Genomic DNA, 18,554 nt, shown 5'->3' on the forward strand with positions numbered 1-18,554 from the left:
CGCGCAAAAGATATGACCGTTTTAATTATAATAATAAGAAAAAATTCTAAAAAAAAAACGCGGCTTAATATAATTAGCTGTTATATCCCATTATCGTTAACTGAATTCGTAACCTTTGCGATGATGCAAAAAATAATCGCAAAGTCATGTATTTACAAACATATTTTCGAAGAAATAGCGCTCATAGTTACGAAAAATATATAAAAAAAATTATAACAGCATCCAGACATTGTGAGGAATAAAATGAAACCTACGTTGTGAAAGTTGGAGCTATAGTATTCATGTTATTTGCAAAAATACGAAGAAAATATTACGAAAAAATTAAAATCATATTATTCTAATTTTATTTTTTTATGGTTTTATAGGAAAATTTGGAGAAAAAATGTTTGAGTTCTTCGGCATTTTCGTCAAAATTTCACGCAATAATGATGATATTCCGTTGTAACAAATTTTTCGCTTATAGTTTTCCTATTGGATAATATTATTAGAACCTTATATTAAACCACAAGGAATTCCAATTGTGGCATAACGTTAAAATAATGTTATATTGAATATTACAACATTTGAGACGCATATAAACCGCGTAATTATGAAAATGACATGATGCGCATCCGATTTTCCAACACAGCGAATCAATCCCTTTTATTTGATGTACAGTTTGTCAAATTCTATTTGGCGGCCACGATGTAGCATCTGGTGCATTTAAGGGTGCAAAATACAGTAAAATGCTCATAATTTCCGCGAAGTTCATTTACATTTTATGCGCATCCGATTTCAATAATCACCATTAAAAAATACATCCTTCTATGCCGTTTCAATGCGATCCATCAAGAACCGTGGATGTAGCATCGCACTTAATTTTTAGAAAAAATCTATTATATCTCTGAATTAGCGATAGTTTTGAAATATCTGTTTTCGCGCAGTTTAAACACGCGTATCGATCTATTTATTTTAGAACTGACACATCCAAAACGCGTTTTAATATGCGATATCTTCAAAATAATTTTTTGCAAGTTTTCGAAATTTGAGGGGTATCATATCCGCCGATCTAGTGGGTGGATTTTTACGCGTCGTGGCTTGTTAGATTCAGAACGTAAAAAAACTAAATTTACGCGGGTTTCCACGTTTGTAAATTTTAAACCAAAAAAATAGGTTTTTGTGAAAAATTTACGCACAAAAATTTCGTGTTTAGGCGCAGATTACTGTGATCCTGCGAGGGCTACACCCTCATGTTATACATTAAAAAATGCGAAATCGCGAGTACTACAATCCAATAATAAGCTTTTAGGGAAATCCTGCTGCGCGTCCCGATTAGAGCAGAAATTCAAAAAACCCCATTTTTCAGGTTTCAAAATGTCAGCATCCGTTTGAGGTAGATACAGTGGATATATTAAAAAATCATACATTAGAAACTTCAACTCTGAAGTGTGCTCTTTAACCTTTCCTTTGAGCATTAAGCTCTACATTGTGTTGTAAAACCACTAATTGGAAAATAACATAATAAAACTCGTTTATTTCAACGATTTTTTCCGATTTTTTTACATTAGTACGACCACAGCTTCCGCTCAAATTATTATATTAAGAAACCCCTCGGTGAATCGGGCTAAAACAGTTTATTTTGCCGAAATGCGGTCAAAAGTTATGGTATAGTAAAACTGATCGCGAGTTACAATACCCCATACCTCAGTTTCAACAAAAGTTAATTTTCTACAAAAAGCTTGATATGTCCACATTTTGATATAAACCCCATAGAACGGTACTCCGCTTTTCGCCATTTAGAAGTTCGGCGTTTTTATACCCTCAGCCTTTAGGCTAAAAATTAAAGATGACGCGATAAGTAAGTAAGTTTGGACGAAATTCGATTCAGCTATTTGGAGACGATTTACCCATGTCCATCTGTCTGGCCGGCTGGTGCTTTTTAATTTTTCTCATCTCTGAAAATTGTAGTTTCAAAATCCGCAAAAACTTTCCAGGTGTAAGCACCTTTTATTTAAAGTTGCTTCAAGAGCACCGTGGTGTGTATGTCGGAGTAAGACAATGGGTCTGCCGTGATAGTAAATTAACTCTCTACACAGGTTGTGAGCGAGAGTTTGCACAAAAACAAATATTTGTTTTCTGGACCCAAACATATATATGTTTGCTGCAAAATATGTTTGGGGCATATGCTAGAGAGCCCGTTTTTTTCCTCCGTACATATATAAAAACAAGTAAGAAAAGTCTATAGTCGGACGGAGCCGACCATGGGATACCCTATACCACTATCCCTGGACAATCGCTCTCCACGGAACTTCTTTTCAATGATTGTGAAAATGTAATTATCAAATATCAGAGATGTAATGTATAATACTTATGACCAAACCCAAAAAGTTATCTAGCATGACAAAGACATTTTTGTAGCAGGAAAGGAAAATTTAGTTCACACAAACTAAAATGTAAAGAAACCCACTTATGTAGTACTATTACTTTCGTTGTTTAACCGCTACATTATTGACATTTTTACCACTTTCACATAAAAGTTTCAGTCCATTTAACCCGCTAAGTATTATCTGATCTTCACGTTGGTTTGTACGCTTCTTCCTCATCATAAACTCAAACTGTGTTTAAAATTTTGCGGGTTATTATTTTGACCTACAGAACCGCTACAAAATTGGTTAAAATTTTGTTTTTGATCCATTTCATCCCCTGAACATTTCACGATCATCACCAAAAATTAATCATTTCTAATCTGGCCCGAACCCAACTTCCTTAAAAAATTCGTTACAATCGGTCCATAATTGCGGCCTTAAGCTTGTTTACAATTTTTAATGGACGGACACACATCGCTAAATCGTTTTATCTCGTCGAGGTATGAACTTTGGCATACCAAATATGGGGTATAGGACGAATATTTCGTGGTGTTACATAAACTTTTGGAGAGACAATATGTAGCATGGGATAAAAATGTGGTTCTCTACACAGAACCCATTATATATTAGGCAGTAGGCCCGTTATCTAGCAACGATTTGCGTTAAGAAAAAATATAATAGATTTCTTCGATTTGCTCTACTGATTCGATTTGCGTTATTAATAACTAATATTTCTGACTTTTGTGAAAAACTTGCTCAAAACATGTGGAAACATGTGTTTCGACTTGCGTTGTTTCGATTTCCGTCGGAACCAATTATTAACGAAAATCGAGGTATGAGTGTATTGCAATTTACATCAGAGGAAAGGTCAGTAGTTTTTTTTCATATGTAGGCTACTTTGCGAAATATATATGTCCTCAAGGAATTAATATCGACCAAAAATAAAATTTTTATATTTTTCATACAAAAGTAATGGTCTATTTCACCCGCTAAAGAATATCAGATCATCATTCAAAATTGTAGGCATCTTTTTCGACCTATACTCCTACCCGGTGCAAAATTTCGTGGCTATTGATGTATAATTGATACTTCTAGCGAGTTTATTATTACACTTCAAACAAATAACGGAATATATTAGGCTGTAACTCTGTTATCTAATCATGCACACCAACATAATTGGCATCAATTGAAATGTCAAGCGTTCTACTTGCAAGTATATCTCACTTGTCCGGAATGGCACTTCCAGGAATTAAGATATAAGCTGTATATTAAAAATTTTCACAATTTTCACACAAAAGTTTTGGTCCATTTAACCCTCTAAATATTATCCGATCGCCATCTCAAATTGCAAGCTTCTCCTTTGTGACATACTCTTACCTTATTTAAAATTACGCGTTGTTCGGACTAATATTGATACCTACAGAGCAGCTGGATAAATATTATGTTTTTGGACCATTTCACCCGCTAAATATTTCACGATCATCACCAATAAGAATAGGGATCTATTCTGATCTGAACCCGACCTCCATACAAAATTTCGTGACGATCGGTCCATAATTGCGGCCTGGAGCGTGTTTACAATTTATAATGGACAGACGGACGGACGGACACACATCTCAAAATCGCAACTTTTTTTGTAATGTAAACTTTCAAAATTTTCGCCGAATGGTTTCTTGTTGTCTCTTTTTATCACTTGTGTTTGTATAGTGAAGTGAACACATGCTATCTCTTACTTACCGAATCATATGGTTGTTTGTTTTGATTTTTCATAGCGAATTCCTAGTTTTTTGACGTTTTAAATTCGATCAGCTGGGCTGAGGCATCTACCTAAGTAATTGTACCATGGGCCAACCATTTAAACATTCACCACGAAATAATAACTAAACGTATTTCGGGCAAATTTGCCCAGGGAACATTTGGCCAACCATTTAAACATTCACCACGAAATAATAACTAATAACTAATACACACTTATTTCGGGCACATTTCACAAACGATTTCACGACGGCACGCGGATTCATTCATTTCTCATTTGGTGACGAACGCGTAATAGATAAAATTATTTTGTTTTGTGTTGTGTTGTCTTGTTGTGTTTCATAATATAAACATATATATAAAAAAATATGTTAAGGTTTGGTAAGAACCAGTGAATTTAAAGGAAAACCTTTAATAAATAAAATAAAACAAGTAAAAAGTCGTTAAGTTCGGCCGTGCCGAACTTTTTATACCCTCCACCATAAAATAGTCTTAAATAAAATGGAATAATTAGGGTTCTTTCACAATTTAAGGTGGAACAACTTTTCGACAATGGATAGAATCCTACTGCCTCCCACTATTGCTTAAATTACACTGTGAACACAAATGTTGGGGCAGAGATATTTCCCTTGGAGATGAAAGTCCTTGGTGACAGAAAAACCCCGAAGGACAGATGCGCCGTGAGACAAACTTCCGCGTTATGGCGTGATGAAGTTTTTGCAAGAGACCCTGTAAGCCATCATGTATTAGCATTATATCTGTTATATCAAAGAGTCAACCTTTCTTTAAATTTATTGGCGGAAGAGTTTTATAGCTGCAGGGAACTTCAAGATTCAAATTGAGGGTAGTTTCATCAAAACAATGTAGACCCTCAAAAATGGACCCATGTTGACGAATTTTAGTGAAGAAATTTCGTGACCACTGAAAATTCCAGAAAATCGGGAGTACTGTTATATGGGGGATTATTATTATTTTTGAATAGACAAAATTGTAGCTAAAATTCTCAAAATACCGATCATTACAGCTAGTACGGTTAAAAATTGCAGCTAAAATTCTCAAAATACCGAAAATCGGGAGATACCGTTATATGGGGGCTATACCAAAACATGGACCTATGTGGACGATGTTCCTTTTGAGATGTTTTATGACCACTGAGAACTTTAAATGTCAAATTACAGCTAGTTCGGTTAAAAATTGCAGCTAAAATTCTCAAAATACAGAAAATCGGGAAGTACTGTTATATGGGGGATATTCCAAAACATGGATCTATATTGACGATAATTTTTGAATAGACAAAATTGTAGCTAAAATTCTCAAAATACCGATCATTACAGCTAGTTCGGTTAAAAATTGCAGCTAAAATTCTCAAAATACCGAACATCGGGAGATACCGATGTTTCGTGACCACTGAAAATTCCAGAAAATCGGGAGGTACTGTTATATGGGGGATATACCAAAACATGGCACTATATTGACGATTATTTTTGTATAGACAAAATTGTAGCTAAAATTCTCAAAATACCGATCATTACAGCTAGTACTGTTAAAAATTGCAGCTAAAATTCTCAAAATACCGAAAATCGGGAGATACCGTTATATGGGGGCTATACCAAAACATGGACCTATGTGGACGATGTTCTTTTTGAGATGTTTTATGACCACTGAGAACTTCAAATGTCAAATTACAGCTAGTTCGGTTAAAAATTGCAGCTAAAATTCTCAAAATACCGAAAATCGGGAGGTACGGTTATATGGGGGCTATACCAAAACATGGACCTATGTTGACGATGTTTGGTGGAGATGTTTCATGACCACTGATAACCTCAAATGGCAAATTACAGCTAGTTCGGTTAAAAATTGTAGCTAAAATTCTCAAAATACCGAAAATCGGGAGGTACGGTTATAAGGGGGCCATACCAAAACATTGACCTATGTTGACGATGTTCGGTGGAGATGTTTCATGACCATTGAGAACCTCAAATGTCAAATTGCAGATAGTTCGGTCACAAATTGTGGCTAAAATTCTCAAAATACCGAAAATCGGGAGGTACCGTTATATGGGGACTATACCAAAACATGGGCCTATGCCCATATCCTTTGGGATATAAGTTTGTTGATCACCAGGAACCCTAAGTGCCAAATTATAGCTAATTCGGTCTGCAAATGTGGCGAAGAACGTCAAAATACCTCAAATCCGGAGGTACCGTTATATGGGGGCTATACCAAAGAGTGGACCGATATAGCCCATCTTCGAACTTGACCTGCCTATGGAAAAAATACCATAGGGTGCAAAATTTCAGCACTCTATCTCAATTATTGCGGACGCTAGAGTGATTACAACAGACGGACAGACAGACATGGCTAGATCGTCTTAGAATTTTATCCTGATCAAGAATATATATATACTTTATAGGGTCGCAAATGATTAGTTCGATGTGTTACAAACGAAATGACAAACTTAATATACCATCCATACTATGGTGGAGGGTATAAAAAAGAGTTGTGTAGTAAAGACGTGGCCTTGTTGTTGTTGTTGTTGTTGTAGTAATGTGTGTGATTGATTTTCCATAAATTGAATCAATCAATGAAGTTTATAGACAAAAGCTTTAATGAATAGATTTGTCTGATGATATGGGTGTTATCTCGAAAAAATGATTAGTATACCATAAATTTGTGTATTGTGATCCTTGAGCCAACTTTAAGCCAGTTTACATTAGCCCTTTATGTTAGAATCGACCAAAAAAGCATATCTATGAGGAATTTATTCCTCAACCAAATAACTTCTTGCAGGTTCTGGAACAGACATATAGTGTATACAATCAATTTGAACAGAAGTGAAGTTCCAAATTGTTAACGCGTGATAGGTTGAAATGTTGATTTCCATTTTGGGACAGGCAGCCTTTGCACCGTACAATATTTTTGTATATAAACTTACGTTTTTTTTTTTTTTGAGGTAATGGACACCAGCTTTAACTTGGCTCAAGGATCAAAATAAACAAATTTATGGCATATCAATCATTATACAGTTAGTCAACTATATTATTGCAAACGATGAATTTTTGAAAAATTAGAATTACTACAAGAATTTCTTTAAATAAAGTTGGCTTTTTTGTAAATATCTGTTGATTAACCTGTTAGTGATAACATCAATCCAAAAAATGCAGAAATTGGTTGTAAATTACAAAAATTCCCGGCAATAATTATTACAAATTATTACATGATGTTGTTTTTTTTTAACAGAAATGTTCAGTAAATGGGAATGAATTGAGAGACTTTTTTTTGAAATTTTTGTTACTGAGAATTTATAATTTTTACCTAGTGTGCCCCAGTGCCAGATTTTTCATGCCAGTAAAATTTTCAACTGTGAGCTATGTACATTCCTCCGCACTTCTACTTTAATTTAACAAATGCATTTAAAGTTCAAACTAAACAGGTAAATATTAAATTATAATAATATAGTTTAAGAACAATTAGTAGAATAAGTACCAAATTCGTCGTTCCCAAGAAATAACACGACGCGTAGCAACTTAAGATTTTCTATTAAACTCGGACAAAACCCTACTTATTTAATTGTTGCGCACAACAATTGCTACAAGAATATGGTAATTTGAACCTGAATAGATTGACCACGCACGCTACTGTCGAAAAGTTCTTTCACGAGGTCAGACGACGGGTTAAGGGTACTCCAACATTAAGGACAATGCAATATGCGAAAGCCAGGTTTGATGCGGCTGTCAAGGTCACAAGCACTATTGAAAATAGTAATAAATTATGTTGGTTGGAATTTGAATTTCCACAATAAATTATACCAATAAAGAAAATTTAATTAAAATTTAATCAATATTTTGTTGTTATTTTTGGTTAAAATATAAAATGTTTTTCCATATTAAATAAGTAGGGTTTTGTCCGAGTTTAATAGAAAATCTGAAGTTGCTACGCGTCGTGTTATTTCTTTGGAACGACGAATTTTTCAACGATGCAGAGGTGCTGCGACTGAACCAAGCGGCGACAGACGAAAACACGCCAGCAAGTGTATTGTCCAGAACAGCAAAATTTGTGTCAGCAATGACAGGATTGCTCCACTTACTAACTGACGAAGAAAATGCTAGTTTAGTGGATAAAATGGAAATAATAGCTGAACTCAGGTTCATTTTAAGCAGGATTATCTGCGAAAACATATATTTATTCGATTGCGCACTGTACATTTCAATTTTAAAAGTGTCATAATCATATGATTTTGGTAATGAAGCGGTATTAAATGGGCAATTCACGAGGTTGAAACTAAGCCGACATGACGTTCGATGTCCTCGGTAAAGAAGATGTCCTTTTATGAACCTTCGCACTACGCAAATCAGGAGGTGGTACATATCGTAAGCCCAAAAACTTTCTCCAATCCTCAAATTATTTGCGTTATATATAGGCAATAACGGTCGGTGAAGGCTATCGGTATCGCAGCAATTATAAACAACTCTTACACCAATGCTTTGAGCTGACTGCTGCATCCTTACCACCATGTCCCATATGTTCTCTACAGTGTAATATTGATGAACCTCACATCCAATCAATATACTCCAGTTCCTGGTAAGGCCATTGAGCATGAATGTGTAATGTGTCTTTTGAACTGGGTCCTTGACTTTCAGTGCGTCAAAATGTAGGCCGCACACTCTATCCGTTTCAGCCATTGCGGCAATCATTGACCTCAATTTCGTTGTGGTTGGCTCATCAAACCCAAATGTTTGATTCGGGAACCACTGTTCGACAGTGGCGTATGGGGGTGAGCCATTGCCTCTGATCTCTTGATCCGTTATGTAGCTCGTCCTTCCACGTAAAGCTTCGTAAAGTATTACATATTTTTCGTGGTCCTGGAACTCCCGAGTAGGATCTCCATTTAAAATATTCATCCATATTTCGTTATGGTTCATTTTCGTTTTCAACAATTAAAATGTAAAATGTGTACTTAAAGGGTTGTTTGCGCCAATAACAATGAAGCAGATAGATCTATAGATCGGAAAGTAGATATATGGATCTATAGATCGGAAAAGGAACCAACACTAAGGGGGGTTCACACGATCAGTTTTGACTGTTCAACTTTTTGTTGTTTTAAAAAATATTAAAATATAAAATATAAAAAGTTTTTTATTACACAATTACATTTGTAAAAATTTTTTTTGTTTTCTGTAATCGTTTAATTTTGCAGAATTAAGTTGTGCTGGCCATTCCGATTACAACCCTTGGAACCATTGGTGGTGGTGGTGGTGTTGGTGGTATTGAGCAACAACAACAACAGCATCAACAACAACAGCAGCAGCAACAACAACAGCAGCAACAACAACAGCAGCAACAACAACAGCAGCAACAACAACAACAGCAGCAACAACAACAGCAGCAACAACAGCAGCAGCAGCAACAGCAGCAACAAGCAACAACAGTCCAGATGATGATGCTGGTAATCAAGATGGCGTTGTAATCCATGACATGCATGCAGAAGTTGCAGAAAATGATATGATGCATGTTGCAGAAAATGATATGATTTTTGAAATAATGGATAACATAGATCCACAAGATGCAGTGCAAAATGAAATGACATCAATGAATGTCATTACTGAAAATGACATTAATGAAAATGACATAATTGAACCAACTGCTTCAACAAGTACAAGACGTAAAGTAGGTTATTCTGATGAAGACTTAATGCTTGCTGTCCATCAGACAAGCCGTTCGAAAATGTCATTTGCCACAGCAGAACGGCTGTATAAGGTACCAGGAACCCACCTTCGTAATCTTATTACGAAATTAAAAAATAACAATTCTATAAAATGTTCGTCATCATCATCAACGTCATCATCGCCAATAAGGGCGAAACATATGCCACGATTTTTTTAAAAATCCTGAACATCCTGAACAGGAAAATCTTTCTCAACCGGGTGGTCAAGAAAGGCAAGAAAAAGGCAAAAAAGGCACAATACACGCCTGCTCTACGTGTAAATATACAACCCACCACAAGGCACTGTATGGACGCCATAGGCTCGTTCACAATAGAGAGAAACCATTTAAATGTTTTATTTGCGACAAACAATATATTCGCGCCTACCGAATGCGAATTCACTTCGCATCTTTGCATCCCACTGAAGAATTTGTTTTAAATAAAACACGCTAATCAATTTAAATTTTTAATTTTATTGTATTTTTATGAGTGTGCATATTAAATATGCTTGATAAGAATGTAGCCATTTAAAAATAACTTAAAACTTGACTTTATTTTCTTTTCCATGTGTAATTCTTAAGTTAATCGGATTTGAATACAACTGAATGACTAAGTTTACTCAAATCAATATATTAAAAAAGCAATATATAAAAAAACTTAAACAGTTCATATCTTGTATAAATCGGGAAAAAATTGAGGTTTTGTAAAAAGTTGGTGGGGGGTTCTATTCAAGTGAGCGGTAGTGTATAGTCCCCATATAACGATACCTCCCGATTTTTGCTATTAATGTGGCAAATTAATTAGTTAATTAATAAATAAATAACTAAATAAATAAACTCATAAATTCATAAATAAATAATGAAATAAATGACAAATGATTAAATTATGAAATAAGTAAATAAATAAAAATATTTAGAAATAAATTAATAAACCAATAAATAAAAAAATGTATCAATAAATAAATAAATTAATTAATAAATAATTAAAATAATAAATACATCAATAAATAAATAATTTAACAAATAAATAATAAATAAATAAATAAAAACTAAATAAATAAATAAATAAAATAAATAAAATGGATAAATAAATGGATTGGTAAATAAATAAACAAATAAATAAATAACTAAATAAATAAATAAATAAATAAAATGAAATAAATTAAAATAAAATAATATAAAATAATATAAAATAAATAATTTAATAGATCTGGTCCAATTTTTGGAACTCTATATTTATGAGTTTTTTCTTCTGTCGGCAAAGTTTTTTTACTTGTTATATAAAAATACCATATTGGTGGGTCATATTATAAGTCTACAAAAATTTGTAAGCTTATGCGGCTTAAATATCATATACAGTGGACCTAATCTAGTCCAGGGTTTTTGGAACATTCAAATCATTATCGGGAAAAGTATGGAAAAGGAATTTAAAATACAAAAAATACAAAAAAAACACATAAACATTTCGAGCCCCTAAGAATGTCGTGGTCATTATCACATCGATAACCGATTATTTTTTGTTTTTTTATTTTTTTCTCATCTCTTAACATTGCTGTTTTAGAATCCACAAAATTTTTTATGAGAGTAGTTAGCACTTTCAATTTCATGAGATCACCTATTTTTCCTGTTCGTCTAAAAAATGGGTATTTATGTTCCACTACCATCACCACGATTTTGAATTTTTCTCCCAACAGAGGAAACATGAACAGGAGCGTTATATGGGGGTTATACCAAATATGTGCCTACATATATTGAACATTTTTCCTCGAAGTATGCAGGTAAATTCAGAAGGTAACTTTTAGTATTTTCACTAGAGGAAAGCTTCAATTCGCACAGACTGAGCGTATTCTTCTGTCGCCGCCAATTGTGCTGCCAATATTATGAGCATCATTGCTCCTCTTATTGTGGGCTTTATTGTAACAAATGAGGTAAGCACGTGAACGTCGTGAACAGTTTCAAAATTCTCTAATAATAATATTCAATATTGTATTTCAGAAAAATCCCGATCAATGGCGCATTATTTTCTTCATTGCTGCCGGTTTCTATTTCATTGGTAATCTTCTCTTTGTGGTCTTTGGCAAAGTGGAAATCCAAAGTTGGAACGATGCCCAACCCCAGCATTCAAAGGATAAACGTAACTCCACATTTGTGGAGTCTCAACATTAGTGAATTTATTTGTTAATATTCCTGTTAGTTTAGTTTTGTCGATTCTAGGCTAAGCAAAGATTTGCAACATCTTTTAACCTCCTTTTATGTAACGACTGTGTTTCTAGTTATAATCGGTTACTTGTGTGCGAAGAAGTTTTCCACAAAGTCATCCTGCAATTAATTACCGAAAAAATGTAACTGTGTTTATGTTTTCTAATTTTGTTATATAGCATTAGTTAAGTTTTGTATATTTGTATGTCCTCGTTATGTATTAAACACAACATTTAGTAATAAGTTTGAATATTAATGTTGCATTTAAGAATGAAATAAAAAAGACGAAAGAACCATTTTGTAAAATGTAATGGAATTCTAAGAATTTTTTATGTGAAGTCTTACTCAAGGCCTCTAATATAATATGTGGTATCAACAAAAAAACAAAAAGCAATAGAGTAAACAAATGAACAAAGGCTGTAATCGGGACAGGGTCCATGTGATATCCTATACCACTACCCTTACTTTATACCGGATGACATAAGGCTAACTGAACCAAATAACTAGAGACGCGCTGTCTAACTCAAGGTATTTTAATAAATGTACATCGATTACTCCAATGCTATTACTTACTTACTTAGCTGGCCCATTACAGAACATTTGTTCCATAGACCGAACTAAGAAAAGATCTACAATACTCTCTGTTTCGTGCTTCGATTTTTGGAATACCGCGCCTTGTCATCTCTTCATCCACTTGTTTGCGCCTGTCAATTCGGCGTGCACCGCCATGTGGCTCTAATTTATACGCTTTTTTAGCAGATCGGTCTCTCAAACACGCCAAGCACTGCCTTATCTGCTTGCGCAAGTACCCAGGCTTCGGAACCATACATCAGCACGGGTAGTATCAGTGGTTTGTAAAGCGTTATTTTTGTTTGACGAGTTGTGGCTTTGTTTTTAAAGTGCTTACTTAAACCAAAGAAGCATCTGTTGGCCAATACAATTCTTCTTTTTATTTCACAACTGATGTCGTTTGTTGCGTTTACGATGGTGCCGAGGTATACAAAATTATAGGAACCAACTTCAACAGTTGGTCCGATCTCAATGGACGCGTCGACACCATCAGCTTGGTCTTCTCGCCGTTTACCGCCAGACCCACTTTAGCAGATTTTCTTTCGACCTTCATAAAGGTATCGTTTATTTCTTTTATTGATCGTCCCATGATGTCCATATCATCAGCAAAAGCAAGTAACATGTGGCTATTGGTGTAGATTGTGCCACTTCTTTAGACGTTTGCCTCTGGTATAACCTTTTCTAGCAGGATGTTTAAAAGTTCACACGAAAGGCTGTCTCCTTGCCTGAAACCTCTTTTGGTACAAAACTCTTCGGAGAGGTTTTTTCCTATTTTAACTGAAGATCTTGTGTCATTTAGAGTAATTTTACAGAACCAAATGAGCTTTGCGGATATACCAAATTCAGACATTGCTTGGAATACCTTTGAACGTAGCGGCTGTCGACGGCTGCTTTATAATCGACAAAAAGGTGGTAGGTGTCGATCTGCATCTCTTGGGTCTTCTCCAGGATTTGCCGCAGGGTAAATATCTGGTCAATAGTGGACTTGCCAGGTCTAAAGCCGCATTGGTATGGTCCAATTATCTCGTTGACCATGGGCTTTAGTCGTTCGCACAATATCCCTGACACGATCTTGTAGGCAATGGGGAGTACACTTATGCCCAATAGTTAGAGCATACATACAGTTCGTCCTTGTCTTCAGTGGGAGCATGAGCGCAAATAAAGCTGATGTTGAAGAATTTTGCTTTTATTCGTATTGTATCAAGTCTTTCATTCACTGGTGTGAACCTGGAGACCAGGTGTTTTAACCTCCGACCAACTACAAATCCGCAACCAAACTCATGCTTTATGTCATGGCAGCTATCATACAATGCGTCATCTTTAGGTGTTATTGTGACGCCTTTCCCATTCCATCGTATTTCCTGTATGGCAGTAATGTCGGCCTTGTACTTTTCAAGTACATCTGCCAATGCGTAAACTGCACTTTCTCTATAAAGAGAGAGAACATTCCGGGTGCAGATTCGCAGATCATGGTCCTTAAAACGTTTGCGGCGGTCGTCAAATTTTGAGGGATTTGTTTTTCTTTTCTTTCGTTTTTTCTAGGGGAGGGTTACTAACCCGACGCCCAAACCCAAGTTTTTAACGTTCTTATGGGTGAACGCGCGGCACATGTTAGCTCACTATCTTTAACGGGTGTTATGTATGTATGTAATACCAATATTAAATGCGATTTCTTTCTTGTTCAATAAAATAATTCCATCCACCTTTTCGATTCAATTATAAAACGTATTGGGCATTTAATTTACTAAAAAGCACCATTTCTTTAAGAAAAGAAAATACAAAAATATAGGAAACTGTAGCTAAGCAAGTAAAAAAGTATCAGTCAGCTTTGCCGACAGAGATATACCCTCAGCCTATGTGAATTGAAACTTTCATCTACGGTCAGATCGAATGTATTTATGGTATTTTCATTGTTTTGTGGCCTTTTTTGGACACTTGAACTTGGCGACGAAAATATGGATTAGGATTAAAGTTCAAAAGTGTTGTAGAGGAGGTACTTAAAGTCATATCTTAGATATCGCGCCCACTAGTCTTTTCAGTTTGTATTTTGGGAGTCATACCTTTTCGATAGATGTCGCGCCAACTAGTCATTTCAGTGTGCCATCATATAACTTACGGACCAGTATGCCAGGAAGCATGGACTTGTCCACGGAAAATATAATACCGTTGTAAGCAGGACAAAAACGAACAGCATCCGCATACATTTTCAAAGGATCTTCAAACAGACCTTAAACTGCACCTAAGGTACCTCCATTTTACAAGTTAAACTAAATTTGGACAAAATATTAGGAGATCCAAAGTTTGGACCAAATTTGTTCAAGAGATATCGTGCATACCCTTAAAGTGACATTTTTTAAACATTCCGGGGACCTACCGTAAGTAGTGGACCGGTATTGCCTATCTTCGAACTGAAAGTATGACAAAATATCAGGAAGGCCAAATTTTGTACCAAATCGGTTAGTTCGAGAGTTATCGTGCTCTCCCGCCACTACATATGGTGCCACAGGGTTTTTACACCTTTCGGACTGTTTCTTCAAGAAGTATGAACTTGCCCCTGAAAAAAATTTTTTACTGTCGTAATTGAGGCAGCGAATGCAAGTTGCTTCAGAAAAAATCAAAGTGATTCGCGAACAGATCTTAAAGTGAACTTATCCGTAATTTTGTGTGATAGGTACCAGAAGGAGTGGACAAACATAGTCCATATTCGAACCTGATCTATATCTGGTAGATATATTAGGATGTGTAAAGTATGGACCATATCGGTCACTCCCTTCAAGGGTTATCGTGCAAAAAATTTTTCGGAACATTTTTGAACTTTTTTGGGGTAGGTACCTGAAGGAGTGGATCGATATGGCTTATGTTTGAACTAAAACTATGTTTGAACAAAATATTACGAAGGCCAAATTTTGGACCAAATCGGTTGATCCATTCGAGAGTTGTGTTGCGCTCCGACCACTACACACGGTGCCATAGGGGTTTGTTTACATCTTTTAGGCTATTTTCTCAGGAATTATGGACATGCCCCTTATGAGACATGAATACAAGTTGCTACAAGAAAAATCAAAGAGATTCGCAAACAGGTCCTAAACTGAACTTTTCCGAAATTTTGTGTGGGAGGTACCCGAAGGAGTGGACCGATTGAGTACATACTAGAACCTCATCTAAGTCTGGTAGAAATTTTACGATGTGCAAAGTATGGACCTAATTGGTTACTCCCTTCAAGAGTTATCGTGTGCACAAATTTTCCGAACATTTTCGAAGTTTGGGCAAAATATTACGAAAGCCAAATCTTGGACCGAATCGGTTGATCCATTCGAGAGTTATCGTGCGCACCAGCCAGACAGACAGACGGGCGGACATTGCTAAATCAACTCCAAATTGTCTGAAACGGATTTCGTTCATACATACTTAGACCCCATTATTTCGATGAGGCACATTTTGCCCGTATGAAAGTGTATATGAGGGAAAGTCAAAACAATTTAACATTGATGAAGACAAGGTTTGCACTATTATAATACGCGAACTATTCAAGTGTTCCACAAAATATGACCATAGTTGGACCAAATTAAGTGTTTTTAATCGAAGCTCAAAAATGTGGCTAAAAAAGTTAATTTGCGCGGTACCGCGTATATGAATAAAAATAGGTAACAAGTAAAACATTATCAGGCGGCTTTTCCGACAGAGATATACCCTCAGCCTGTGTATATTGAAACAATTTTTTTTCCCAAAATACGTATGTATTTAGGGGGTTTTAAAAATTTTGGGCGTTTGAACCGACAAAAATTTTGATTAGGATTAAAGATCAAATGTTTTGCGGAGGAGATACTAAAAGGAATGGATCGACATTGACAGTTATGGAAGTGGATCTCCAGCCACAACATATGGTGCCATAGGGGGTTTTTACACTCTTCGGGCTGTTTACTCAAGAAGTATGGACTTGCCCCTAAAAAAACTTTTACCATCGTAATTGAGGCAGCGAATGCAAGTTGCTTCAACAAAAATCAAAGTGATTCGATATCAGGTCTTAAAGTGAACTTATCCGAAATTTTGTGTGGGAGGTACCGGATGGAGTAGACAAATATAGTCCATATTTGAACCTGATATGTGAATCTGGTAGGTATATTAGGACGTGTAAAGTATAGACCATTTCGGCCACTCCCTTCAAGAGTTACAGTACGAACAAATTTTCCGAACATTTTTGAACTTTTTTGGGGGAGGAACCTAAAGGAGTGGACCGATATGGCTTATCTTCAAACTTGAACTATATTTGGACAAAATATTACTAAGGCCAAATTTTGGACCGAATCGCCAGATCCGTTTGAGAGTTATCTTGCGCTCCAACCACCTCACACGGTGTCGTAGGGGTTTTTTTAACTTTCAGGCTATTTTCTCAGGAAGTATGGACTTGCCCCTGATGAAAATTGTACCGTCGTATGGAGGGCATGAATACAAGTTGCTAAAACAAAAACTAAATCGATTCGAGAGATGGCCCTAAACTGAACTTTTCTCAAATTTTGTGTGGGAGGTACCCGAAGGAGTGGACCCATTGAGTCCATTTTGAAACCTTATGTAAGTTTGGTACACATTTCACGATGGGCAAAGTATGGACCAAATCGGTTACTCCCTTCAAGAGTTATTGTGCGCACAAATTTTCCGAACATTTTCGAACTTTTGTGGGGGAGGTAACGGAAGGAGTGGACCGATATAGCCCATCTTCGAACTTAAACTAAGTTTGGGTAAAATATTACCCAAAATTTGAACCGAATCGGTTTATCCGTTCGAGAGTTATAGTGCGCTCCAGCCAGACAGACAGACAGAAGGACGGACATGGCTTAATCAACTCCAAATTGTCTGAAACACATTTCGTCCAAACATACTTGAGGTCTAAAACCATTATTTCGATGAGGCACATTTTGGCTGTATGAAAGTTTTACCTTGTTATTCGATTCCCGGCCTAACGGTTTAAAGTATAGATATCTGCCCAAAGTAAAAGTATAAGAATACAAAATGAAGATTACACTTCTAATGTATCACTTTTCAAAGTTTCCACTGCATCCACCTTTTATGGATGCTGACATTTTGAAACCAGATTTTAGGTGTTTTTTGTATTTTTTATTTAACAGGGACGCGCATTCTGCTTTTTCTAGGAACCATTAATAGGATTAAAGTACTCGCGATTACGCATAATTTGATATGTATATTGACTATGTAGCCCACACAGCATCACAGTAATCCACTGTCAAAAGCCAAAATTTAGTGCGATATTTTTTCGAAAACCCCTATCTTTGGGGTACAGTACTCGTATTTGCAATATCTTTTTGATTGTGCTGGGACCCCAAGATATTTTAGTTTTTTGACAGTCCGGATAATATAAATCATAGATCGTGAAAATCCATCTATTTACTAGAACGACGAAAACAGCAACTGCAAAAACCGAAAAGTGTGCGAAAAATGTTTTTTAAAATATCACGGATTTAATCGCGTTTTCTGTGGATCGTTTCCTTGTCAATGAAGAAACTGACACATCACTCACGTTTTTGCGAAAACAGCGGTTTAAAAACTTTAGTGACATGGGAGCTGTATCCGATTTATCCCAAACATAGTGTGTGATGCTACATCCACGGTTCTTGATGTATTTTATCGAAAAAGGTTTAGATCGATGTATTTTCTCATGGTTGATAGTGAAATCGGATGCGCATAAAAAGTTTATGCGCTTTGTGCAAATTACAAGCGTTATACCATTTGTTGCACACTACACTGCAGGCGATGCTACATTTTAGCTGCCAAAACAAATCTTGGCAAATGTGTACAAATTAAAAGAGAAGAATTCGCCGTATTGATAAACCGCATTTTGATGATTTCGCGATTTACACGCATTTCAAAATCAGCATTACCCGATACAGTTTTATTTGAATATTATACCCCATTCAAATTAACCCAAAATTTATTTGAACGATACGTTATCTTCCGCTAGATGTTAGT

At 35.7% G+C, this 18,554-nt stretch overlaps 1 protein-coding gene across 1 annotated transcript; it reads left to right on the forward strand.

Moving 5' to 3' along the window:
* Positions 1-11,669: 11,669 nt before the first annotated feature.
* LOC141406710 (putative inorganic phosphate cotransporter) lies at positions 11,670-12,312 on the forward strand. The gene is made up of 2 exons (XM_073992642.1): positions 11,670-11,731; positions 11,799-12,312. The coding sequence occupies exons 1-2, from the start codon at positions 11,684-11,686 to the stop codon at positions 11,967-11,969; spliced, it is 219 nt and encodes a 72-aa protein (XP_073848743.1). The 5' UTR covers positions 11,670-11,683; the 3' UTR covers positions 11,970-12,312.
* The last annotated feature ends 6,242 nt before the right edge of the window (positions 12,313-18,554 follow it).

Source organism: Musca autumnalis, unplaced genomic scaffold (genome assembly GCF_047663935.1).
Source record: "Musca autumnalis isolate F117 unplaced genomic scaffold, ASM4766393v1 scaffold_5, whole genome shotgun sequence".
NCBI classification, from domain to species: domain Eukaryota; kingdom Metazoa; phylum Arthropoda; class Insecta; order Diptera; family Muscidae; genus Musca; species Musca autumnalis.

What these genes read in the sequence shown, in the direction of transcription:
- LOC141406710 (XM_073992642.1), top strand. Translation starts at nt 11,684, where the DNA reads ATGAGCATCATTGCTCCTCTTATTGTGGGCTTTATTGTAACAAATGAG. An exon ending in GCTTTATTGTAACAAATGAG is followed by an intron (nt 11,732 to 11,798) that starts GTAAGCACGTGA and finishes ATTGTATTTCAG; the next exon opens with AAAAATCCCGATCAATGGCG.